The 26,303-nt window shown below is 39.7% G+C and overlaps 1 protein-coding gene across 1 annotated transcript in view; it reads left to right on the plus strand.

Moving 5' to 3' along the window:
- Positions 1-26,303, plus strand: part of LOC137428897 (ubiquitin carboxyl-terminal hydrolase 14-like) — an 82,572-nt gene that overhangs the window by 36,239 nt on the left and 20,030 nt on the right. Inside the window, exons 8-14 of the mRNA XM_078780792.1 lie at positions 295-369; positions 4,677-4,732; positions 12,576-12,693; positions 15,919-15,984; positions 17,124-17,219; positions 17,624-17,722; positions 20,707-20,779. Coding sequence (XP_078636918.1) covers positions 295-369; positions 4,677-4,732; positions 12,576-12,693; positions 15,919-15,984; positions 17,124-17,219; positions 17,624-17,722; positions 20,707-20,779 — 583 coding nt within the window. The remainder of the gene's footprint in view (positions 1-294; positions 370-4,676; positions 4,733-12,575; positions 12,694-15,918; positions 15,985-17,123; positions 17,220-17,623; positions 17,723-20,706; positions 20,780-26,303) is intronic.

A 26,303-nucleotide genomic window follows, 5' to 3' on the forward strand; every position in this document is an offset into this window, starting at 1 on the left:
CTCCATCCTCTTGAAACCATTGTTCCTCTCTCATAAATTTGAAAGAGTGGCGTCAACAATCCGTAAATACCTATATCAAACAGAATAGAGGAAATGATAATAGGGCTAGAAAACAAGCAGCATTACCTTGACATCCTTAGCTTTGTGTAGTTTCCCATCTAATAAGCGCTGCTGTTTATCGTCCCACAACCTTTGCCAAGCATAGTTCCTACCTAAAACCATCCCATGGTTTGTATCCCTACTTTCAGTCACTTGCACTAAATGTCAAAAGGATTGACTTCCCTGTTGTTGTAGGATGCAAGGGAGTGCTGCAAAGAGTTGCTGAACAGGCTCACCAAGCTACCATCGTGGGAGGATCACAAAGAAGATGTAAGTAATGCTTTTGTAAATTTCTTCGTCTCACTAGCAACAATGGGATTAAGCAAGAGTTTTATTTGTTTTTTGTTTTTTCACAAGGAGCCAACCTTTCGCTCCGATGTTGCCTAGGGACGGTTTGTGAAATGATGACGTGTTTCCGATGGGATAGAGAGGTTTTAATGCGGTTTCATCCAATTGAACGATATCTAGAGATTATTTTCCTGGAACACCATGTTGAATGTGACCGCCATTATAACATCAATGCTTATCAACATTCGAAGTTAGGAAAACCGCCCTCATTTCATGGACTGCCCGGTGTAAGAATTACATTTGTTTGAATGTGTGATTGGTGAAGGCAAAATTAACCATTGCCTAAGTTATAAAAACTAGTATCGGTGCCCGCCCTTCAGGCGGGGCTTCAATTGGGAGGCCCAAATGAAAAGGCAAAATATCAGAAATTGAAGGCTTTTTTATTTTAAACGATTTATATAAACATCCGTTAAATCATATCACACGCAAGTCATCAAAATCTAAACAGTATTTGTAGAATTTCAATAAAAGCCACATCACTGTTCATATCGGTAAATATTATTCCATCATATCGGTGAGTGGAAAAACTGGGAAATTGGAAAATTGGAAAAATAGGAAATTGTAAAAATTGGAAAATTTGAAAAAAAAAAGGAAAAACAATCTAGCCTATTTTACTCCAGGGGGTCCCAGGATTACCCACCCAAAATTTCGTTGCGATCGGTTCAGCCGTTTTTGCGGTACCTGGGAACAGACGGACAGACAGACAGACATTTGGTTAATTATAGTAAGATGTCATTATTCCTGCTCGGAGATGAAGTGGGACATATGCTTTCTAACGATAACGATTTTAAAAATGTATAAAAGTAGAATTTTCCGCTGAAATGTCCATCTTGGATCAACGTTGTCATACGGTATCCTTAGCAACCAGTGTTTTTTTAAATGTAAAGTCAAGGCTCGTGGAAGAGCTGGAACACAGAATGGATAAGGCCACAACAGAACAAAAGGAATAGCAGAATGAGAGTAGGGAACGACCAACAACAGGGCCGAGGGACAAAGTAAATGGAGACGGACAAACAAGGGATGGCGGTAGTGGGTCAAGATGTAGCAGGTGGACAAGATGGATACATAAGCAAGCTCTCAAGAAGGAAAAATTGGAAATTTGGAAGGCGTTGGGCCTGGGGATGGAGGAGAGGGTGAGGGGTAAACAAGTGTAGAAAAGATCTTGGTTTTGGAGAGGGGATGATCTGAGATGATGGGAAGCAACTGTCTTGAAGACCCAGAGGGAAGAATTGTATTGAAGAGAATGTGGAAGTTGGTTCCATAGGCAGGAAGAAAGAGGAACGAATGAGTCGAGGTGAGCAGTGATTCTGGATTCTGGAAGTTTGCTCTTCTTTTCTCACCCGATACACTACTTGAGGTTCAAGTCGGACTATCTGAGTGATGGTGATACCTGCATCCTAAAGTCAGATAAGCGGATATAGACTTTGGCATTCCATGTATGTTCAGCCTTCGTTAGCAATGGCTGATCACCAATGGCTGATCACCAATGTGACGCTCTTTAACCCGTTATCTAAGCTTAATGGCGGTACCACGAAGCTAACACTATAATGGCCACTCAAAGTAGAGCCAGGTTTCAAGTCAAGGTTATAACGAAGCTTTTGCGATCAACCTCTGCGTAATGAGGGACAAATCATGCAAATCCGAATCCTTGCTGCACACTTAACTAAACTCCCATTCTTGGAGATGAGGACCATTAAACAGAGTTTATGGCTGATATTAAGGCAAATAAATTACAGATTCTGGATGTCTATGAAGAATTGATCACATAACTGTATCAGTGGACTTCCCTGCCATCTATAGACTTAGAAATAACAAATGTGTAACAACCATTTAATGTTCTCCAAGTGGGAGAATAGGAACAGTATGTATCAGCACTCTGTTTACATCTCTTGCCATCGAGACTTCGGCCCTGCAGGAAACTATTAACAATAGGTTACAGTGCCAGTCATCCCAATGAGGAGGAAATTATTAAACATAATATTAGAAAAAGTGGTCTAAGGAAATAGATTTTTGTTTCAAGCAGAAGAAGAGTGATGTGGGCCTGCTGGTGTTTCTGGGCTACCGGGTAGGGGAGGCAACTCTAATGTGCCCTCTTCTGGACATTCCCCCTCTATTTCTATTGGTGCTACTGTAGCGTCTGTCCAGTACCCTACTCCCTCCTAGTTTGAGCCAACATGTTCTTTTTCGACTTTTCACGCCTCAGCCCAAATTGGGCTAAGGGGTATTATCGTCACGGGCGTCATCTGGGCGTCCGGGCGTCAGTCAACTTTTGGTTTCCGTCAATTTCAAGGAGAACAGCTTGTCCGATTCAATCCATTTTGGCAGTGTGTGTTGGAGTTGAGTAGAGGAAGGTTTCTTTCGAAAATGGGTGCGCTGCGATTTTCAATATGACCGCCACGGCAGCCATCCGGGCGTCCGTCAACTTTTGGTTTCCGTCAATTTCGAGCAGAACGGCTTGTCCGATTAAATCCATGTTTGCAGTGTGTGTTGGGGATGAGTAGAGGAAGGTTCCATTCGAAAATGGGAGCGCTGCGATTTTCAATATGGCCGCCACGGCAGCCATCTTAAAATTGGTTTCTGTCAATTTCGAGCAGAACGGCTTGTCCGATTAAATCCATTTTTGCAGTGTGTGTTGGGGTTGAGTAGAGGAAGGTTCATGGGCGCGCTGAGATTTTCAATATGGCCGCCACGGCAGCCATCTTGAAGTTGGTTTCCGTCAATTTCAAGCAGAACGGCTTGTCCGATTAAATTCATTTTTGCAGTGTGTGTTAGGGTTGAGTGGAGGAAGGTTCCTTTCGAAAATGGGCGCGATGCGATTTTCAATATGGCTGCCACGGCAGCCATCTTGAAATTGGTTTCCACCATGCATGGGCTGAGGGGTTATGCCCACTTTGCGGTGCTATTTATTTTTAAATTGGTGCCGAACCTCGCATTCAAATTTGTAAAAACAAAAACAAAAAAACATTCCCGTTTGAGGAGACGGTTTCCCGCTCCTCAGGTCTGAATCCTACAGCTGACACGTGTTATGGTGGTCACGTTGGCCATTCGGCCCAGACACACCGAGTTAGATTGAGGGCCTAATCACACCTTTACCTCAATTTGGTTAGCCTGAGGTTGATTGACACGCCATTATTCCTCCTTTCACCGAGCCACTCAAAGTGGCGACTTAGAGTGGTTCATCCTGCTCGATGGGGGAGGGGTTTTGTCTCGAATACGAGTCATCCCGCTAAATCTGTCCTTTATAGGACTTATAAACTGTGGAGTTCTATGATTGTGCCAACTTGAAAAACTCAAACGAGACCGAGTTCATTCATGTTTGTATTCCAGAAAAAAGGGGGAGGATGAACAGGGAACATGCAAACATCTTATTCATAATTTGGAAATACGCTCCCTGGGGTTCGTACGGACAGAGGAGCCTTATGTAAACGAATCTTTAACGGGCCCTCAAGCACACCACAGTAGACGGACAAGGATAACGATGGGACAGAAATACCAGTTATGGCCCGAATGGGCACCGTCAGGTTCCTTATAGCGGACGGCTGCACTGCATCCTGGTCGGAGGCGGGATAGGAGTAGATTACAAAGGTATAAGACGGGTTTAAAGGGAGAAGCAGTCTTAGACACAAACATTAGGAAGGGAAGGTGATAGCTTTCGATATAAATGTCAACACTTATTTTATTACAATTAATTTATCTCATTCTTATGCCAAGCAAGCACTATGGAAATAACTATTTCGAAGCTATATTGTACAAAATGCCCATAAAAGGCATTTCCACAACAATATTTTACATCATTCATTTAGTTGTCCCCGGCTTGGGATCTTAGGATCCTGAGTTCGAATCCCAGTCGATCGCTGAATTAACGCCGGGGGGATGGGGAGGTTGACTCGGCCTGTCATCCTTCCAAGATCGGCAGATCGAATACCAGCTTTCTGGGATGAATGTGCCGATGTGTACCCCGGTATAGAATAGGTACACCGTTTAGAATAGGTCCTGCGTGTTGGTAAGAGGCGACTAAAGGGTTGGCATCAGGAAGGGCATCCGGCCATTAAAACATTGCCTCAAAAAGGGAACCATGATGATTGTCATGGGGCCCGCAAGGCTAACCCCCTGCTCTAGCAGGGAAAATTGCCTTTAAAACGGAATTTTTTAAAATTAATTTAGTGGTACACCATATTTGTTTTTCTGGGTGGATATATTAACACAAACAGCTGGTGATGTCTTTTCAGAAGCCGCAAGACAAAAGCTTTGTTGAGGAATTCTTTGGCCTTGAACTGTGCTCGGCGTATCCTTTGAGTAATGTGAAAGTAAATATGGATTACATTCATATTTTAAAAATAAGTCGACGCATGCAAACTTTGTTGGATTATCACTTGAACTCTTAACGCTTACTTTATTCCCACAGGTCATAGTTTGGAAGATATATATGCAAAGCAATTGTCATGCATTTGCCTAAAAATGGACCTTGTTCCAATGGAAGTTATGGGACAGATGTTTGTTCATATGCAACATGTGCTGGCTATAGGATTGCATCAGTTCTTGCAGGGGCAGGGTGATGCTGCTATTGCATTCCCCCCTTTAGGGTTGGAGAAGGAATTTGTGATTTAGCCAAGGTGTCAGCGATACTTCACCTATTCTATAAGAAGGACATGTGGGATCTTTAACATCGACCAGCTAATGCCGGTAAACGGGACACCCAGTTTAACGTCCATCCTGGGTACGGCACACACATTGATGCCTTGCCCTGCCTGCAAAACACCAGGATGACAGTTTACATCTAGGTCAGGATATCCTGTTAGTCTGGAATGATAGCACAGTGAATATCAGACGTAATCAGGAAGTGGAACCGGCAATACACAGAACATGAAAAGGTTTTTTAACATAAACTTGGAAGACATTTTATTTGCTTTTAACAACTTTTATCGCCTTGGATTATAGTGTACTGATTATAGTGCCATACACTGCCATTCCCGAGATTGGTTAACCAATGTGCAAGCTTTCATGGGCCTAATGGCCTCCTCCTGTGTTGACGTTCCTTGTAAGGGAACTCGTATTATTAGTCTCCGTTGGACTAAGTCCGAAACAGGGGCTTATATATTAGGTCTCCTCCGTTCGTGCATGTGTATGGATCAATTTTATTATAACTTGGCACAGACACAGTACATGATGGCGGACACTTGCACCTCACTTTATTTTGCGATCTGATCAAAAATGGCCAACGGGTAGACGAGCGGCAATTTTAGTTGTAAAAAACACAATATTAAACACGTCCTCAACCTTTTCTCCGACATGCATTTACCGATCTTGTTCAATCTGGGCACATAGATAATGAATGATAGTTTACATATTCACGTCAAAACCCCCCCTGCTCCTGAGATCAGATCCAAGGTTGCCGACAGGCGGCCATTTTGTGACTTAAACGTGTCCCCAACCATTTCTCAGACATGCATGGACCGATTTTGTTCAAACTTGGAACAAAGACAATACATGAGAGTATACATATGCAGAAGATTTTGTTTTGTAATCTGACCAAAGATGACCGACTGGTGACCATCGCAGTTCATTTTCTTTCACAATTTGATCAAGGATCGCTGCGTGGTAGCCATTTTGTTGATGCGTATAACTATTTATTGGACAACATAATGGTGAGTATAATTCTATTTTAAAGCAATAAAGCTATAATAAAACCATGGGGGCTGACATTTTATGTCTTTCTCTCCTTGTTTGTATAACGACATTCTACACTCTTGATGCGGTTATTTTTATGCAGAGATATTGATATTGTTTCGTGTAATATGCTTAAAAAACAAAGCAATTTTCCATACTATTAACTTATTTCAAGGTCTGCATGGGTAAATACTAAATATATATATATATATATATATATATATATATATATATATATATATATATGTATATATATATACACACAGTCGTGGCCAAAAATATTGGCACCCTTGAACTTTTTTCAAATAATGCACCATTTCTTCCAGAAAATTGTTGAAATAAAAAAATAATTTGGTATTCACATTTGTATTTCTTTAGTTTGCAGTGGAACAAAACAAAAAAAGCTGAAAAAATACGAAATCTGAGCTTATTTCACACAGTAATCCTAAAATGGCCCGGACAATATTATTGGCACCTTTTAGAAGTTGTTCAAAATAATTAGATTTCAAGCAGGTGATTCTCCCTTACTTTGGAATTGAACTCACATGTGGTGTGCTGCAGGTACCTGCAATACAAAAATCACTCATTCAACCAGTTTGAATAGAGAAAAGGAGTCATTCTGCTGTTTTGTGTCACTGTGTGTACTGCAATGAGCATGGAGAAAAGAAAGAAAACCAGAGAATTGTCTGAGGAGGTCAGACACAAGATTGTAGCCAAGCATGGACAATCTCAAGGCTACAAGTCCATCTCCAGAGACCTTGATGTTCCTGTGTTTACCATACGCAATGTTATCAGGAAGTTTAAGGCCCATGGCACTGTAGCCAACCTCCCTGCACATGGCCGCAAGAGAAAACTTGATCAAAGATTGCAGCGAAGAAGCTGACCTTCAGACACAAGGTATGACAGTTTCAACTCGCACCATCCGTCACCAACTCAATGAAAGGGGGTTGTATGATAGGAGACCCAGGAGGACCCCACTGCTGAGAGAGAGAGAGAGAGAGAGAGAGAGAGAGAGAGAGAGAGAGAGACATAAGAAAGCCCGACTGGAGTTTTCCAAAACACACCTGAACAAGCAAAATCCTTCTGGGAGAATGTCCTGTGGACAGAGGACACCAAATTAGAGCTTTAAGGTAAAGCACATCATCTCTATGTTTACAGAAACCAAAACGAAGCCTTAAAAGAAAAGAACACCTTCCCTACAGTCAAACATGGAGGAGGTTCAGTGATGTTTTGGGGTTGCTGTGCAGCCTCTGGCACTGAGTACCTTGAATGTGTGCTTGGCATCATGATATCATGAGATTACCAAGGCATTTTGGAGTGCAATGTTCAACCTCGTGTCAGAAAGCTGGGTCTCCGTCGAAGGTCATGGGTCTTGCAGCAGCACAATGACCCCAAACACACTTCAAAAAGCACCCTGGAATGGTTCAAGACAAAATGCTGGACTGTTCTGAAGTGGCCAGCAATGAGTCCAGATCTCAATCCCATTGAACACCTGTGGGGAGATCTGAGAACAGCAGGTGGGAGAAGGCACCCTTCAAATCTGGGAGAACAGGAGCAGTTTGCACAAGAAGAGTGGGCCAAACTGCCAGTAGAGAGGTGTAAGAAGCTCATGCATGCATATAGGAAGCACTTGACTGCAGTTATTTTGTCCAAAGGTCGTGCTACCAAATATTAAGTTAAGAGTGTCAATAATGTTGTCAATGCCATTTATTTTTATTTTCTAATTTAACAGGATATATTAAGTTCTTAATCAAAAACAAAGGTTTTGTAATATTAACAGTGAAATAAAGAATTGTGGAGACGAAATACTTTTGTCAATTTCAACTTACTAGGGCATGCCCGTACTATATATATATCTAAAATTATATCCCCCCCCTCTATTTACATGAAATGGTTTGGTCCATTCGCAAAGCCAAAGCGGACGGCTTGCGAGTACGGTGACAATCCCCCCCCTCTATTTACATGAAATGGTTTGGTCCAAAGCGAACGGCTTGCGAGTACGGTGACAATCCCCCCTCCCTCTATTTACATGAAATGGTTTGGTCCAAAGCGAACGGCTTGCGAGTACGGTGACAATCCCCCCCCCCTCTATTTACATGAAATGGTTTGGTCCAAAGCGAACGGCTTGCGGAGTTTGGTAAAGAAATCGCCATCGCGTGCACAAACGCGCAGGAAAGCGAATGAATCGCAAATTAGTTTTAATTAGTTTTAAAACATAGTTTAACGGCAACATAGTTTTCCAACGTGAAATAAATGAATACGCTCTCAAATGTGCCGTCCGAGGCAGAGTCTGTTCGCCACATTCGGCACACGTGATAGCTCGCTGCTCTCTGATTGGTTGAATCGTTTTTTGGACATAGCTCGGTAACTACTTCTCCGATTAATATGAAACCTTGAAAAGGCACATCCTCGGGTCCCCAGCAATATACCTGGCAAGTTTAAAGTATATCGGACCCGTGGTTGTCGAGAAACAGCGGTCACAGACATACAGACATACAAACATACAAACATACAAACATACACACAGAGATTACTGGAATTATAGATAGATTAGTTAGGTCCAAAACTTCAATTCCGTGACCATTTTCTGGCTAGTAAGGTTTGACGATTGATTTGACTTCTATTGACATTTTATAACAAAAATAGCCTCTATGTCCCTCCCTTAAATCCCGGCATTTTTCGCCAGAGGCCCGAATCCAAGATGACTGCCAGCACTATCTTGAAAAATTAAGTTTTGAATCAGAACACCTAGAATCACGTACAAAGACACTTTTTTGGGTAATTTGACCACGAGGATTCCGAATCTGACATTAGTTTGACGTTATGACATTATTTTGACCCAGAAATCCAAGATGGCCACCATCCAGTAGAGCGAAAATGCAACTTTTGTACTTAAACATGTTAAAGAAACTACCTCCATAAGGATATCTTGCAGTAAAGTAATTGATGATTGCATGACAAGTAAACTCATTACACTTCAAAATAAGCTATTTTTAATAGCTGTGACTTGAACAGTTTTCAAATGAAGTAATTAATCAATATGACCTTTAATTATATGATTAGTCCGAATCAGAGCATTCTGCTTCACTAGAATCTGAATCATCAGATTCCGATGAATCTCCCCGCCTTTGTACATCACCATCTCGCTCCTCATTCCCCACCTGGCTCTCATCTTCCTCACTCTCTTCAGCTGGCCCTGGTGCAGGTAGATGTGTCGGGAGAGCAGGTTGCGTGTGGCGGACAGGGCGACAGCGACCACCCACCAGCTCCCAGCCATGTCCGAGTGGCGAGGGGTGGTGTTTCTTGGAGGGATGACGCACAAGATATGCCAAGTAGTTTGCTCGGAGGCAGTGTTGGCGTAGGCTGTCTGCATCTGGAGGGAGACGGATAAATGATTTGTTTTTCAGTGTCTTCCACTTTGCTGCACGGGCCTCAGCCATGGTGCTACTCTTTTCGTCGCCATAGATGACATGTCGTGTGAACTGGAAGAGCTCCTCTAGCACCTCCTCCTCAAGGTCAAGGCTATCTCCACACAGCGAGAGCTGCCGTCGAGCCACAGGGCTCTTCGCCACCCGGTCATACACCAACTTCTTACCCTTGCCATAGAAGCCTGAGTTGGCATCACAGCCTGTCATACAGTGCAGCTGCACAATACAGTCTGCCATCTCGTCATTAACCAGGCCATGACATAAGATAGTCTCCTTCTTCCTCTTGATACAGAGCTTTCCGGGCAGCTGCTGCGAGATGACTGCTGCCGCGACATAGGCATCGGTATCAGCGGTATCAATGACAACAGGGCCACTGTAGCCTGATTCACGCAGAACTGCGTAAGCAGAAAAGAGGACAGTATCAGCCTCAGACTGGTCAAAGCTGTAGTTCTCCATTGGTTGCTGGGTTGACAAATTGGTGCAGTGGGAGCCAACAGAGTAGACAATCTCTGCATCAACACTCTCTGCAAGGTCTGCCAGGTAGGTGCATATCAGCTTTTGCATCCGCCCCTTGTTGCTGACGCTACATAGAAGTGTTTTGAATGCTTGGGCAGAAGGGAAGGGGTCATTCAATTTCATGTAGGTGTTGGGTATATGTGCCTTACCCTGTACCTGCAGGTCTCGCTCGTCATCTTTAGTAGAGTATGGTGTGTCATATGGGTCATTCACACAGAAGATACGTTCAGCATCACCATGGCGGGCAAGGATGATGGAAGACACCTTGTGGACATAGTCTGACCACTTGTATGGGGTGCCATGTTGCGTCTGTCGATCCTCTGCTGATGGAGTTGCCATCCTCCAAATCCTCTGCTGATGGAGTTGCCATCCTCCAAATCATGCCCATGTCGATGAGAGCGGTGTAGGGTTTCTGCAGAGCTACAGATTGCAGAGAGAGTTTCTGGATGAGCTTACTCTTCTGTGTCTTCCTGTATGTTCCGTTGGAGTTGAATAAAGCCACACACTCCTCAACAACACAATGTTCCAGCAACTCAGTGAGGTCCACAAGATGACTGACCTCAACCAGGTTGATCACTGCCTTGAGAGCATTCTGCTCCATTTCAGCAGCTCTCGTTTTGAGTTCCTCCCTGGGCTTCTCCGTGTCTGGCATCTTGGCAAATGTCAAGCGTTTACTCAGAGGGACAGGTGCATGAAGGGAGGTATTCTTACTGAATACCCGCTCCTGCAAGAAGCTGGTCAACTTTTCCTCCCCTGCAGCATGGGCAGAATTGAAGTCCACAACGAGCTCATTAGAGGCAGGCATGGCTGACTGTAGGGTGCGGAGTGTGGGTGAGGATGGGTCAAATGGAAAGGAGTCAAACTCATGTATGCAGGCTACCAGGTCCTGCATGCACTGCTCATCTTCTCGCATTCGTTTTGGGCCACATTCAATGTGCTTCCTCTTGGCTTTTTTTCGGTTGGCCAGGGCATTATGAGCCGCCCGGATCTGGGCTACATTGTTCACATTTCTGGAGTGCACCAGCAGCTGCTTCTCATTCTTGAGGATGGAGAGCCAGCCAGACTTCATTTTGCTGCCCTTGTTCATGGTGCATTCCGATCCACATGTCCCAGGCCATGTTGGAGTAGGGGTTGCCTGTGATGGACTGAGCGAAGTCAGTACGAAGGAAGGTGACCTGATCAGCAGGGAGATTTGTCAGCATTGTCCAGAAGTCAGATAGCCACCTCCCGTACCTATTGTTGTCGTACGCTACCATCCATGGCAGCATGGCGCGCAGAGAGCTGACGTACTCGTCCCAGTTACAGATATGGACTGCGTGGACATTCTGCATTAGTGCATCTGTCATGGACAGGAAGTCATGGACAGGAAGTCATGGACAGGAAGGACTCTTGAACGTTGCCCATGCATTATCATACGAAATCAGGGACAGCTTTGATTCTGGGTGCTTTGCCGACTCCGGTTTACAGCACCAGACACATTTTGTTTTTTCATGTATCAGCCCTTCTACACTTGATCGCAGCCGCTTGGCAGGTGGAGAAGCAGCCGGGGGGAAAGCCTCAGACATGGACGAAGACTGAGATTGGCATTCCTTGACTCGGCATTGGCTTCTCAGTGCCGTCTCATTCGCTCGTATACTCCCTGGAAAGACAGAAATAAGTATATGACATTACACACACAGACAAATAAAAAACAAGAAAATAGCAATTCACTAATCAGGACCTCAATTCCGTGGCCAGTATAGATTTAGCCAAAATAATGTGTTAATTCATGATCATATGTTCTCCCATTTAAAAGTTGCATTTTCGCTCTACTGGATGGTGGCCATCTTGGATTTCTGGGTCAAAATAATGTCATAACGTCAAACTAATGTCAGATTCGGAATCCTCGTGGTCAAATTACCCCAAAAAGTGTCTTTGTACGTGATTCTAGGTGTTCTGGTTCAAAACTTAATTTTTCAAGATAGTGCCGGCGGTCATCTTGGATTCGGGCCTCTGGCGAAAAATGCCGGGATTTTTGGGAGGGACATAGAGGCTATTTTTGTTATAAAATGTCAATAGAAGTCAAATCAATCGTCAAACCTTACTAGCCAGAAAATGGTCACGGAATTGAAGTTTTGGACCTAACTATATATATATATATATACACACAGTATATAAAGCCATGGTGTCTTTTTCTGCATCAGTTAAAGTTTATGTCTTGTGAAGGAGGTTTGACATAGCTGGGTGTGGGATTCATCCCAACTACAGTGGGGATGGATATGAGCATCGCACTTGAGTGATTGCAGAGAGAGGAAAGAGTGAACAGAGGCCTACAGAGCACTTGACTTGATGTAGGAGTATAAAAGTGGGTGCCTCATGTGATAAAGTTCAATCTTCCACTTTGTCACCACCTCCATCTACCCTCACTCCCCGCCACTTAATATAATTTAGCAGGGAATTATGGGTAATTTTATAGTTTGGTCCAAAGTGGTCCATCACAGCCTGGGCCTCGTCCTTAACGGAGCGTTGCTTGCACAGCGTAACATGTGGTGAATCCACAGAAGCATCGGATGTGACAAGCAGAAAGGAGAAACGACTGCATCTTTCTTGTGTTGCAAAAGAAGATGCAACAACCCTTGAAGCAGGCTTACAACTGGTAACTGCTTGCGGTCGGCATTCCATTACTTCATTATGGCAATATTTGTCTGTGTAAAAGGATGGCTTCTCTTTCCACATCCCTTCCTTTCTTGCCCTAAATATATCCACAGTAACAGTGAAGGGGAATTTTCCAAGATTTGTTAAGAGTAACAGTGAAACTGATACAAAAACTGTGATGTAACTACAGGGTGAGTCATAAGTCCTACAAGTAATAACATATTGCAGTAATAGCAGTAATATATAATAATAAGTGTGTGTGTGTGTGTGTGTGTGTGTGTGTGTGTGTGTGTGTGTGTGTGTGTGTGTGTGTGTGTGTGCGTGCATGCGTGCTTGCGTGCGCGTCTCCTCCATAACTCCAAAACCATGAAACCTAGCGACCCCATACTTGGCATGCATACTTATCAAACATCAAGGGAGTGAATGGATGAAAACTGGGTGTTTGCCTGTGTTTAAACACACCTTTTGAAGATCATTTAGGGGGTGCTCATAACAAAACAAGAAAAAACACTAGAAAGCATCTCGATGCAGTGCCCGTCCATATCCATTTGTATTTAGACGTCTCCTTCTTCCGTATGCTCAACATGACGAAAACAGTTTTAAAATAAAACAAAATGGAAATTGACAATTTTATCCAGCCTTGACCTTTGAACCTTGGATCTAAAAAAATATATATCAGCTTGCAGCTTTTGGTTGGTGAACCAAATCAGTGACCCAATATACAAATTCTTAAATTTTTAGGTCAATTGGATGAAAATTGCCGATCTTATGCAACTTTGACCTTTTGATGTGAAAAAAAATAAATATCTGCTTCCAGATTTTCATAGCTAAAACAATTCAGTGACCCAACATACAAATTCTTAAAATTTCAGGTCAATCGGATGAAAATTGATGATTTTATGTGACACTGACATTTGACATTTTGATCAAATTATTAATTTGCCTTCTCCATATTCTCATGATAAAGCTTTGTTGAAAATTTGATGACTAAACTCAAATGGTAAATTGAAATTTCAGGTCAATTGGATGAAAATTGATGAATTTATGTGACGCTGACCTTTGACCTTTTGCCAAATAATTAATTTGCCTTCTCCATATTCTCATGATAAAGCTTTGTTGAAAATTTGATGACTAAACTCAAATGGTAAATTGAAATTTCAGGTCAATTGGATGAAAATTGATGAATTTATGTGACGCTGACCTTTGACCTTTTGCCAAATAATTAATTCGACTTCTCCATATTCTCATAATAAAGCTTTGTTGAAAATCTGATTACTAAACTCAAATGGTAAATTTAAATTTCTAGGTCAATTGGATGAAAATTGATGAAAGTTTTTGAAAATTTGATGACAAAACTCAAATGGTCAATTTAAATTTCAGGTCAATTGGATGAAAATTGATGAAAGTTTTTGAAAATTTGATGACAAAACTCAAATGGTCAATTTAAATTTCAGGTCAATTGGATGAAAATTCATGAAAGTTTTTGAAAATTTGATGACAAAACTCAAATGGTCAATTTAAATTTCAGGTCAATTGGATGAAAATTGATGAAAGTTTTTGAAAATTTGATGACAAAACTCAAATGGTAAATTTAAATTTCAGGTCAATTGGATGAAAATTGATGAAAGTTTTTGAAAATTTGATGACAAAACTCAAATGGTCAATTTAAATTTCAGGTCAATTGGATGAAAATTGATGAGTTTTTGAAAATTTGATGACAAAACTCAAATAGTAAATTTAAATTTCAGGTCAATTGGATGAAAATTGATGAAAGTTTTTGAAACTTTGATGACAAAACTCAAATGGTCAATTTAAATTTCAGGTCAATTGGATGAAAATTGATGAGTTTTTGAAAATTTGATGACAAAACTCAAATAGTAAATTTAAATTTCAGGTCAATTGGATGAAAATTGATGAAAGTTTTTGAAACTTTGATGACAAAACTCAAATGGTCAATTTAAATTTCAGGTCAATTGGTTGAAAATTAATTACGTTTTTGAAAATTTGATGACAAAACTCAAATGGTAAATTTAAATTTCAGGTCAATTGGATGAAAATTGATGAAAGTTTTTGAAACTTTGATGACAAAACTCAAATGGTCAATTTAAATTTCAGGTAAATTGGATGAAAATTGATGAATTTATGTGAGGCTGACTTTTGACCTTTGACAAAGTTATGAATTTGCCTTTTCCATATCATAATTAAGCTTTGTTGAAATTTTTATGACAATAGCTCAAATGGTAAAATAAATTATGGCCCGGACAGAACCACTGCGTGGAGGGGGGGGGGGGGGGGGGGGGAGTAAACTAAAAATAAGGTGTACTCGACAGCACTTGTAGTCTGAAATGCCTTTTTTCTCCCAAAGATGAAGATTTGATTTTGACGGTGCTGGATTTCCAAAACGCTCCTCGAAGTCTTTTTGCACGTTTCATCGTCTTGTTTGTGTTTCTCCTTTCGTGGTACCACACCAATGCTACCAGATTCTCTTCCACTGTAAATTGACTGGTGTCTGCCATCTTGGTTTAATGTATTATTTATATACTATCTTAAGAAAAAAAGAAAACAGTATAAATACATGGAGTAAACAAATCTTGTATAAGCAGCTAAAACCGTGTCCTGGGACTTATGACTCACCTTGAATACCATTGAGGAACCTTTCACTGGAACCTAATGACTCACAGTAATTATCTCTGCCACCAAAGGTGGATGGAGGTATGTTTTCACCCCTGTCTGTCTGTTTGTCTGTCCGTTTGTTTGTGAACTAGATATCTCAAAGAGTTGTGGACGGATTCGGACGAAATTTGGCAGAGATGTAGCGTATTTGACAAGGACGAAATTATTAGATTTTGGTGAAGATCCGGATTCGGATCCGGCTCCTAGAATTTTTTGAGTGATTCTTCACCATTGGGAGATCGGGCCAAAAACGATACATAGCAGGATATCTGAAAAGGTTGCGGACGGATTTTGACGAAACCTGGTGGACCGGTTGGGTGTGTGACAAGGGAGAATTGAATCAATTTTGGTGAAGATCTGAATATGGATTCGGATATGAGAATTGTTTTTTTTTTAAAGTGATTCTTCACCATTGAATGATATGGCCAACCAGGTGGAGGTATGCTCTCTACTGAGTGCAGTTCTAGTTCCTCTTGTTTTGAGAGGTTGATTGTAATGGTTGTTCAAAGAAGCTTTCATTTGTTGACCTTTTCCCTTTTCCTTGGCCTGACAGGGGCTTGTGGACGAACTGAATGAATCACGCTCACATGGGGAGGCAGGCATGAGCTTGCTGGAATCCGTAAGTACAATGCACACATTGCTGTTTGAGTCATCACTGCAAGGAATATGAAAATAAATCCATAATCCAAAAACGAATAAAAACGAGAACAGCACTCGGTATAGCTCACACCTCTGCCAGACTGAAAAGTTTACGTTTTGTATCTCACTTGTCGGCCGGATCTGCATCCGAAGTTCCAAAAATCGAATCGGCTTGTTCTTCTCACCTTCCCGACTCATCCACCTAGTTTTGTCAAAACTTGTTCACAACTTTTTGAGATATCGGGCGAAATATCGCTTTTGGCCCCATCTCTCAGTGATGAAGAATCACTTTAAAAAGGGAAGAAACTCTTGTATCCGAATCCGGATCTTCACCAAAATCGAATCAATTCGTCCATATCATACACCCAACCAATTCACCAAATTTCATCCAAATCCATCCACAACTTTTTGAGATATCCTGCACACCAAAAACAACCAAACAAGAAAGACGGTGTACAGGGCATGGTACTTGCGAAATCCCAAAACAAATTGACCTAAGATGCTTGAGACCCCTAAGGCCCTGTAAACCCAAGACCCCTTAGATCCCCAAGACACTATAGACACCGTTACACCATTTAGAACTCTCAGACTCCTCAGATTATTTTAGACCCTTGAGGACCGACCCTCAAACCCTTTAAGACCTAGGCCCCTTAGAACCCTAATACCCTTAAGACTCTGCACACCCTATAGACCCCTAAGACAGTATAGATATTGTTACACAATTTAGAACCCATAGACCCTTTAGATCCTCTTAGACCCTTTAGAACCCCTTAGACTATTATGACCCTTAGACTCCTTTCTATACTTTAGAACCTTTTAGACCTTCACACCTTTCAGATGTTTTAATACCCTATAGACACATTTGACCTTTAAACCCCTTTTAGACGTTTTAAGACCATTTAGACCCTTTTCGACAATTCTGACCCTTTATACATTTTAATTACATCCTTTAGACCCCTTCGACGTTTTAAGACCCCTTAGACCCACTTGTACCTTTTCAGACCATTACACCTTTCAACCTTTAGACATTTAGACCATTTAACCTTTACACCTTTTCAGATCTTTACGGTATAATGTTTATATAGTTTGTTGTGATATGTTTCTTCCTTTTTCCTGTAGTCTCAAATCTGCCGACTCCCGACCTACTTCGTCGTCCTGCTCGACTGCAAGCGAGGTCAAGATGACGGTCCTGCTCCGGCCACACTACTCCCCAAGGTGGGACAACACATTTGGGCGGTCACTGAACAAACCGTCATGGAGATGGGTTTTTGTCATTCAACCAAAGGGTATTTTATGCTGAATTAAAGGGCTTCGGAAGAGCCGAGTCAGCCTCCTCCTGACATGAGGTCAGGCTGTTGTTAATGTGCATGTATGTGTGATAAGGTTGTGGTTAACCTGTGTGTGTGTGATTAGGTTGTGATTAACTTGTGTGTGTGTTAATAGGTTGTTGTTAACCTGTGTATGTATGATGAGGTTGTGGTTATCCTGTGTATGTGTGATTAGGTTGTGGTTAACCTGTGCATGTGATTAGGTTGTGGTTAACCTGTGCATGTGTGATTAGATTGTTGTTAACCTGTGTATGTGTGATTAGGTTGTGGTTAACCTGTGCATGTGTCCAGGTTACCTTTCCCATGAATCTGGATGCTCTCCCACTGTGCTCTGCCAGCTTGAAACGCTCGTTACTCACACAACGCCAACGTGAGGCTGAGGTTACTGAGGTAAGTTACACACCTCCCACTTCTCTCACAACCAAACACTCATTCACACAAAGCAACCCCGAGAATGACGAAATTTGGTTTGTGTTTTTAACCACTTTGTCTCTTGATGAAACTACTTTTGCAATTTTGCATAATTGTGCACGTTTCAGGCTTTTCACATTTGCTTCGATAAAACCCTATAGTTGCATTTCCCCTATAGTTAAAACCCTATAGTTGCATTTCCCCTCCAGGTAAAACCCTATAGTTGCATTTCCCCTATAGTTAAAACCCTATAGTTGCATTTCCCCTCCAGTTAAAACCCTATAGTTGCATTTCCCCTATAGTTAAAACCCTATAGTTGTATTTCCCCTCCAGTTAAAACCCTATAGTTGCATTTCCCCTATAGTTAAAACCCTAGAGTTGCATTTCCCCTGCAGTTAAAACCCTATAGTTGCATTTCCCCTATAGTTAAAACCCTCTAGTTGCATTTCCCCTCCAGGTAAAACCCTATAGTTGCATTTCCCCTATAGTTAAAACCCTATAGTTGCATTTCCCCTCCAGTTAAAACCCTATAGTTGCATTTCCCCTATAGTTAAAACCCTATAGTTGTATTTCCCCTCCAGTTAAAACCCTATAGTTGCATTTCCCCTATAGTTAAAACCCTCGAGTTGCATTTCCCCTGCAGTTAAAACCCTATAGTTGCATTTCCCCTATAGTTAAAACCCTATAGTTGCATTTCCCCTATAGTTAAAACCCTATAGTTGCATTTCCCCTCCAGTTAAAACCCTATAGTTGCATTTCCCCTATAGTTAAAACCCTATAGTTGCATTTCCCCTCCAGTTAAACCCTATAGTTGCATTTCCCCGATAGTTAAAACCCTATAGTTGCATTTCCACGAGAGTTAAAACCCTATAGTTTCAGGAGGGATGCAGAAAGGGGAGAGATGAACCTTTGAGTGGGTGGGGTGGGGGTGGATGCTTATACTGATTCGACATTCCCAACTTTGACAAATGACAATGAAGATCAGAGGATGGGAGGCAAGCATGGAGAAACCTTACACTGTGCTTGAGGGGGAATGGTTGGTGGACCAACCGCCGAGTAAGAGGCCGAGCCTCTTAAAAATAAGCCTTGTTCAGAAGAAGAGACATATCTAGCGCTGCAGAAGGAAAACGTCTGGCATTTCTAATCAGGAGATATAAGGTTTGAAAAATGATTGTAAATGCTTTTAAAGGAGGATGGGGTGTTTATATTTAATGAGGATTCAGTTTGGAGATATTGAGAGAAGACGGGGGCAGAGGAAAAAGTTAGAACCAGAAGAAGAAGGAAATTCAAGTATAAATGAGAATCATGTGAAAAGTGAAGATTAATTTTTTTTGAAGTGAAGAAAGAAAATAGGGAAATGAGGAGGTAGAAGCAAGATACGCGGGAAGAAGGAAACAAAATGAGAACATGGAGACAAATAAACTTCACACTTTCTATCCAAAGATGGGCCGTGTCGGGCCTTGAACAACACAAAACGAATAGCACAAACGACGAACGAATTAACATGAAATATAGCACGGGATACAACAGCAACACCAAGACCAAGACGCAACAACATAAAAACAAGACGAATCCGGTTCGGAAAACTCAGCGTTCGTGAGGTGGGAATGGAGAACTCAGATTTTCACCAGCACGTGCAAAAAAACCCCGAACTGGTGTTTTGCCGTCATATAACCTCCAAAATCCCTGCATGTTGCTTTCTGGGTTATTGTATCCCCCCCCCCCTCTCTCTTCTTTTTGTTCTATTTTGTTTCAGCTCAGGTCTTCCCTTCCTCTTCTTGCTATGTTTGACCTTGTATCTAGTTTGTTACCTCCGCCACCAAAGGTGGATGGAGGTTATGTGTTCACCCCTGTCTGTCCGTTTGTTTGTGAACTAGATATCTCAAAAAGTTGTGGACGGATTCAGACGAAATTTGGCAGAGATGTAGTGTATGTGACAAGGACGAAATGATTAGATTTTGGTGAAGATCCGGATGCGGATCCGGCTACTAGAATTTTAAAAGTGATTCTTCACCATTGGAGATCGGGCCAAAAACTGATACATAGCACGATATCTCAAAAAGTTGTGGACGGATTCAGACGAAATTTAGCGGAGAAGTAGTGTATGTGACAAGGACGAAATGATTAGATTTTGGTGAAGATCCGGATGCGGATCCGGCTACTAGAATTTTAAAAGTGATTCTTCACCATTGGAGATCGGGCCAAAAACTGATACATAGCACGATATCTCAAAAAGTTGTGGACGGATTTGGATGAAATTTGGTGGACAGGTTGGGTGTCTGACAAGGACGATTTGATTCGATTTTGGTGAAGATCTGAATATGGATTCGGATATGAGAATTATTTAAGCTTTAAAGAGATTCTTCACCATTGGGAGATTGGGCCAAAAACGATACATAGCAGGATATCTCAAAACGTTATGGACGGATTTGGACGAAACTTGGTGGACCAGTTGGATGTCTGACAAAGAAGAATCGATTCAATTTTGGTGAAGATCCGGATCCAGCAAGTATAATTTTAAAAGTGATTCTTCACCATTGAGGGATATGGCCAACCAGGCGGAGGGGGCGTAGGTTTGCTCTCCACTGAGTGCTGTTCTCGTTCACCCTGTGTCCTCCTCCCACCCCCTTCATCTCATTATTCCTCCATATGTCCCTCTGCACTGTTGTTGGTTTATTATGTCCCTTTCCAGTTTTTTTCTTCTTTTTCTATTATTGTCCATTCTGTTTTCTAGTTCTTTCACAAGTCTGGACTTTGAATACAAAAAATATAGTACTTGTAGCATTTGCTAAGATCAGGTAAGGTTCTTTATACATGCCCCATCTCTTCACAAAGGTTACCTTGATCTAACAACGTTTTGGTTTAGCCAAGCAGGGTGGGAAATACCACTGAAAGTTTGTGTTTATTTCGTAATGAATAATCCATGACATGACGTTTTGTATCTTTTTGTACCTTTTGAACAGAATGCTGGGAAACTGCCAAACATCGAGTCTATAACAAGAAGAACTCTTCAAGCATTTGACCTTCTTCATGGTGGTTTGTAACTCGTTAAAAAAATCTTCCTGGTCAGAGCACACAGAAGTAATTAAGCTCTGTTTATATATGAATTAGAGTACACAGAAGTAATTAAGCTCTGTTTATATCTGAATTAGAGCACACAGAATTAAGCTCTGTTTATATCTGAATTAGAGCACACAGAAGTAATTAAGCTCTGTTTATATCGGAATTAGAGCACACAGAAGTGATTAAGCTCTGTTTATATATGAATTAGAGTACACAGAAGTAATTAAGCTCTGTTTATATCTGAATTAGAGCACACAGAAGTAATTAAGCTCTGCTTATATCTGAATTAGAGCACACAGAAGCGATTAAGCTCTGTTTATATCTGAATTAGAGCACACAGAAGTGATTACGCTCTGTTTATATCTGAATTAGAGCACACAGAAGCGATTAAGCTCTGTTTATATCTGAATTAGAGCACACAGAAGTGATTACGCTCTGTTTATATCTGAATTAGAGCACACAGAAGTAATTAAGCTCTGTTTATATCTGAATTAGAGCACACAGAAGTAATTAAGCTCTGTTTATATCTGAATTAGAGCACACAGAAGTGATTACGCTCTGTTTATATCTGAATTAGAGCACACAGAAGTGATTACGCTCTGTTTATATCTGAATTAGAGCACACAGAAGTGATTACGCTCTGTTTATATCGGAATTAGAGCACACAGAAGTGATTACGCTCTGTTTATATCGGAATTAGAGCACACAGAAGTGATTAAGCTCTGTTTATATATGAATTAGAGCACACAGAAGTGATTAAGTTCTGTTTATATCAGAATTAGAGCACACAGAAGAAATTAAGCTCTGTTTATATATGAATTAGAGCACACAGAAGTGATTAAGCTCTGTTTATATCTGACACAGAAGTAATTAAGCTCTGTTTATATCAGAATTAGAGCACACAGAAGTAATTAAGCTCTGTTTATATATGAATTAGAGCACACAGAAGTGATTACGCTCTGTTTATATCCGAATTAGAGCACACAGAAGTAATTAAGCTCTGTTTTTATCTGAATTAGAGCACACAAGTGATTACGCTCTGTTTATATCTGAATTAGAGCACACAGAAGTGATTACGCTCTGTTTATATCCGAATTAGAGCACACAAGTGATTACGCTCTGTTTATATCTGAATTGGAGCACACAGAAGTAATTAAGCTCTGTTTATATATGAATTAGAGCACACAAGTGATTAAGCTCTGTTTATATCTGAATTAGAGCACACAGAAGTGATTAAGCTCTGTTTATATCTGAATTAGAGCACACAAGTGATTACGCTCTGTTTATATCTGAATTAGAGCACACAGAAGTCATTCAGCTCTGTTTATATATGAATTAGAGCACACAGAAGTGATTAAGCTCTGTTTATATATGAATTAGAGCACACAGAAGTGATTAAGCTCTGTTTATATCTGAATTAGAGCACACAGAAGTAATTAAGCTCTGTTTATATTTGAATTAGAGCACACAGAAGTAATTAAGCTCTGTTTATATCTGAATTAGAGTACACAGAAGTGATTAAGCTCTGTTTATATATGAATTAGAGCACACAGAAGTGATTAAGCTCTGTTTATATCTGAATTAGAGCACACAGAAGTAATTAAGCTCTGTTTATATTTGAATTAGAGCACACAGAAGTAATTAAGCTATATTTATATCTGAATTAGAGCACACAGAAGTGATTAAGCTCTGTTTATATATGAATTAGAGCACACAGAAGTGATTAAGCTCTGTTTATATCTGAATTAGAGCACACAGAAGTAATTAAGCTCTGTTTATATCTGAATTAGAGAACACAGAAGTAATTAAGCTCTGTTTATATCTGAATTAGAGCACACATAAGTAATTAAGCTCTGTTTATATCTGAATTAGAGCACACAGAAGTAATTAAGCTCTGTTTATATCTGAATTAGAGAACACAGAAGTAATTAAGCTCTGTTTATATCTGAATTAGAGAACACAGAAGTAATTAAGCTCTGTTTATATCTGAATTAGAGCACACAGAAGTAATTAAGCTCTGTTTATATCTGAATTAGAGAACACAGAAGTGATTAAGCTCTGTTTATATCTGAATTAGAGCACACAGAAGTAATTAAGCTCTGTTTATATCTGAATTAGAGCACACAGAAATAATTAAGCTCTGTTTATATCTGAATTAGAGCACACAGAAGTGATTAAGCTGTGTTTATATCTGAATTAGAGCACACAGAAGTGATTAAGCTCTGTTTATATATGAATTAGAGCACACAGAAGTGATTAAGCTCTGTTTATATCTGAATTAGAGCACACAGAAGTAATTAAGCTCTGTTTATATTTGAATTAGAGCACACAGAAGTAATTAAGCTCTGTTTATAAATGAATTAGAGCACACAGAAGTGACTAAGCTCTGTTTATATATGAATTAGAGCACACAGAAGTGATTAAGATCTGTTTATATCTGAATTAGAGCACACAGAAGTGATTAAGCTCTGTTTATATATGAATTAGAGCACACAGAAGTGATTAAGCTCTGTTTATATCTGAATTAGAGCACACAGAAGTGATTAAGCTCTGTTTATATATGAATTAGAGCACACAGAAGTGATTAAGCTCTGTTTATATCTGAATTAGAGCACACAGAAGTGATTAAGCTCTGTTGATATATGAATTAGAGCACACAGAAGTGATTAAGCTCTGTTTATATCTGAATTAGAGCACACAGAAGTAATTAAGCTCTGTTTATATCTGAATTAGAGAACACAGAAGTAATTAAGCTCTGTTTATATCTGAATTAGAGCACACAGAAGTAATTAAGCTCTGTTTATATCTGAATTAGAGCACACAGAAGTAATTAAGCTCTGTTTATATCTGAATTAGAGCACACAGAAGTAATTAAGCTCTGTTTATATCTGAATTAGAGAACACAGAAGTGATTAAGCTCTGTTTTTATCTGAATTAGAGCACACAGAAGTAATTAAGCTCTGTTTATATCTGAATTAGAGCACACAGAAGTGATTAAGCTCTGTTTATATCTGAATTAGAGAACACAGAAGTGATTAAGCTCTGTTTATATCTGAATTAGAGAACACAGAAGTAATTAAGCTCTGTTTATATCTGAATTAGAGAACACAGAAGTAATTAAGCTCTGTTTATATCTGAATTAGAGCACACAGAAGTAATTAAGCTCTGTTTATATCTGAATTAGAGAACACAGAAGTAATTAAGCTCTGTTTATATCTGAATTATAGCACACAGAAGTAATTAAGCTCTGTTTATATCTGAATTAGAGAACACAGAAGTAATTAAGCTCTGTTTATATCTGAATTAGAGCACACAGAAGTAATTAAGCTCTGTTTATATCTGAATTAGAGAACACAGAAGTAATTAAGCTCTGTTTATATCTGAATTAGAGAACACAGAAGTAATTAAGCTCTGTTTATATCTGAATTAGAGAACACAGAAGTGATTAAGCTCTGTTTATATCAGAATTAGAGCACACAGAAGTGATTAAGCTCTGTTTATATCTGAATTAGAGCACACAGAAGTAATTAAGCTCTGTTTATATCTGAATTAGAGAACACAGAAGTAATTAAGCTCTGTTTATATCTGAATTAGAGAACACAGAAGTAATTAAGCTCTGTTTATATCTGAATTAGAGAACACAGAAGTGATTAAGCTCTGTTTATATCAGAATTAGAGCACACAGAAGTGATTAAGCTCTGTTTATATCTGAATTAGAGAACACAGAAGTAATTAAGCTCTGTTTATATCTGAATTAGAGAACACAGAAGTAATTAAGCTATGTTTATATCGGAATTAGAGCACACAGAAGTGATTAAGCTCTGTTTATATCTGAATTAGAGAACACAGAAGTGATTAAGCTCTGTTTATATCTGAATTAGAGAACACAGAAGTAATTAAGCTCTGTTTATATCTGAATTAGAGAACACAGAAGTGATTAAGCTCTGTTTATATCTGAATTAGAGAACACAGAAGTGATTAAGCTCTGTTTATATCTGAATTAGAGAACACAGAAGTGATTAAGCTCTGTTTATATCTGAATTAGAACACACAGAAGTAATTAAGCTCTGTTTATATCTGAATTAGAGCACACAGAAGTAATTAAGCTCTGTTTATATCTGAATTAGAGCACACAGAAGTAATTAAGCTCTGTTTATATCTGAATTAGAGCACACAGAAGTAATTAAGCTCTGTTTATATCTGAATTAGAGCACACAGAAGTAATTAAGCTCTGTTTATATCTGAATTAGAGAACACAGAAGTGATTAAGCTATGTTGAAATCTGAATTAGAGAACACAGAAGTGATTAAGCTCTGTTTATATCTGAATTAGAGAACACAGAAGTGATTAAGCTCTGTTTATATCTGAATTAGAGAACACAGAAGTAATTAAGCTCTGTTTATATCTGAATTAGAGAACACAGAAGTGATTAAGCTCTGTTTATATCAGAATTAGAGCACACAGAAGTGATTAAGCTCTGTTTATATCTGAATTAGAGCACACAGAAGTAATTAAGCTCTGTTTATATCTGAATTAGAGCACACAGAAGTGATTAAGCTCTGTTTATATCTGAATTAGAGAACACAGAAGTAATTAAGCTCTGTTTATATCTGAATTACAGCACAGAGAAGTAATTAAGCTCTGTTTATATCTGAATTAGAGAACACAGAAGTAATTAAGCTCTGTTTATATCTGAATTAGAGAACACAGAAGTAATTAAGCTCTGTTTATATCAGAATTAGAGCACACAGAAGTAATTAAGCTCTGTTTATATCTGAATTAGAGCACACAGAAGTAATTAAGCTCTGTTTATATCTGAATTAGAGAACACAGAAGTAATTAAGCTCTGTTTATATCTGAATTAGAGAACACAGAAGTAATTAAGCTCTGTTTATATCTGAATTAGAGCACACAGAAGTAATTAAGCTCTGTTTATATCTGAATTAGAGAACACAGAAGTGATTAAGCTCTGTTTATATATGAATTAGAGCACACAGAAGTGATTAAGCTCTGTTTATATCTGAATTAGAGCACACAGAAGTAATTAAGCTCTGTTTATATTTGAATTAGAGCACACAGAAGTAATTAAGCTATGTTTATATCTGAATTAGAGCACACAGAAGTAATTAAGCTCTGTTTATATCTGAATTAGAGCACACAGAAGTAATTAAGCTATGTTTATATCGGAATTAGAGCACACAGAAGTGATTAAGCTCTGTTTATATATGAATTAGAGTACACAGAAGTAATTAAGCTCTGTTTATATCTGAATTAGAGCACACATAAGTAATTAAGCTCTGTTTATATATGAATTAGAGCACACAGAAGTGATTAAGCTCTGTTTATATCTGAATTAGAGCACACAGAAGTAATTAAGCTCTGTTTATATCTGAATTAGAGAACACAGAAGTGATTAAGTTCTGTTTATATCAGAATTAGAGCACACAGAAGGAATTAAGCTCTGTTTATATCTCAATTAGAGCACACAGAAGTAATT

The sequence above is a fragment of the Myxine glutinosa genome, chromosome 6, assembly GCF_964187855.1.
Source record: "Myxine glutinosa chromosome 6, kmMyxGlut1.1, whole genome shotgun sequence".
NCBI lineage: Eukaryota > Metazoa > Chordata > Myxini > Myxiniformes > Myxinidae > Myxine > Myxine glutinosa.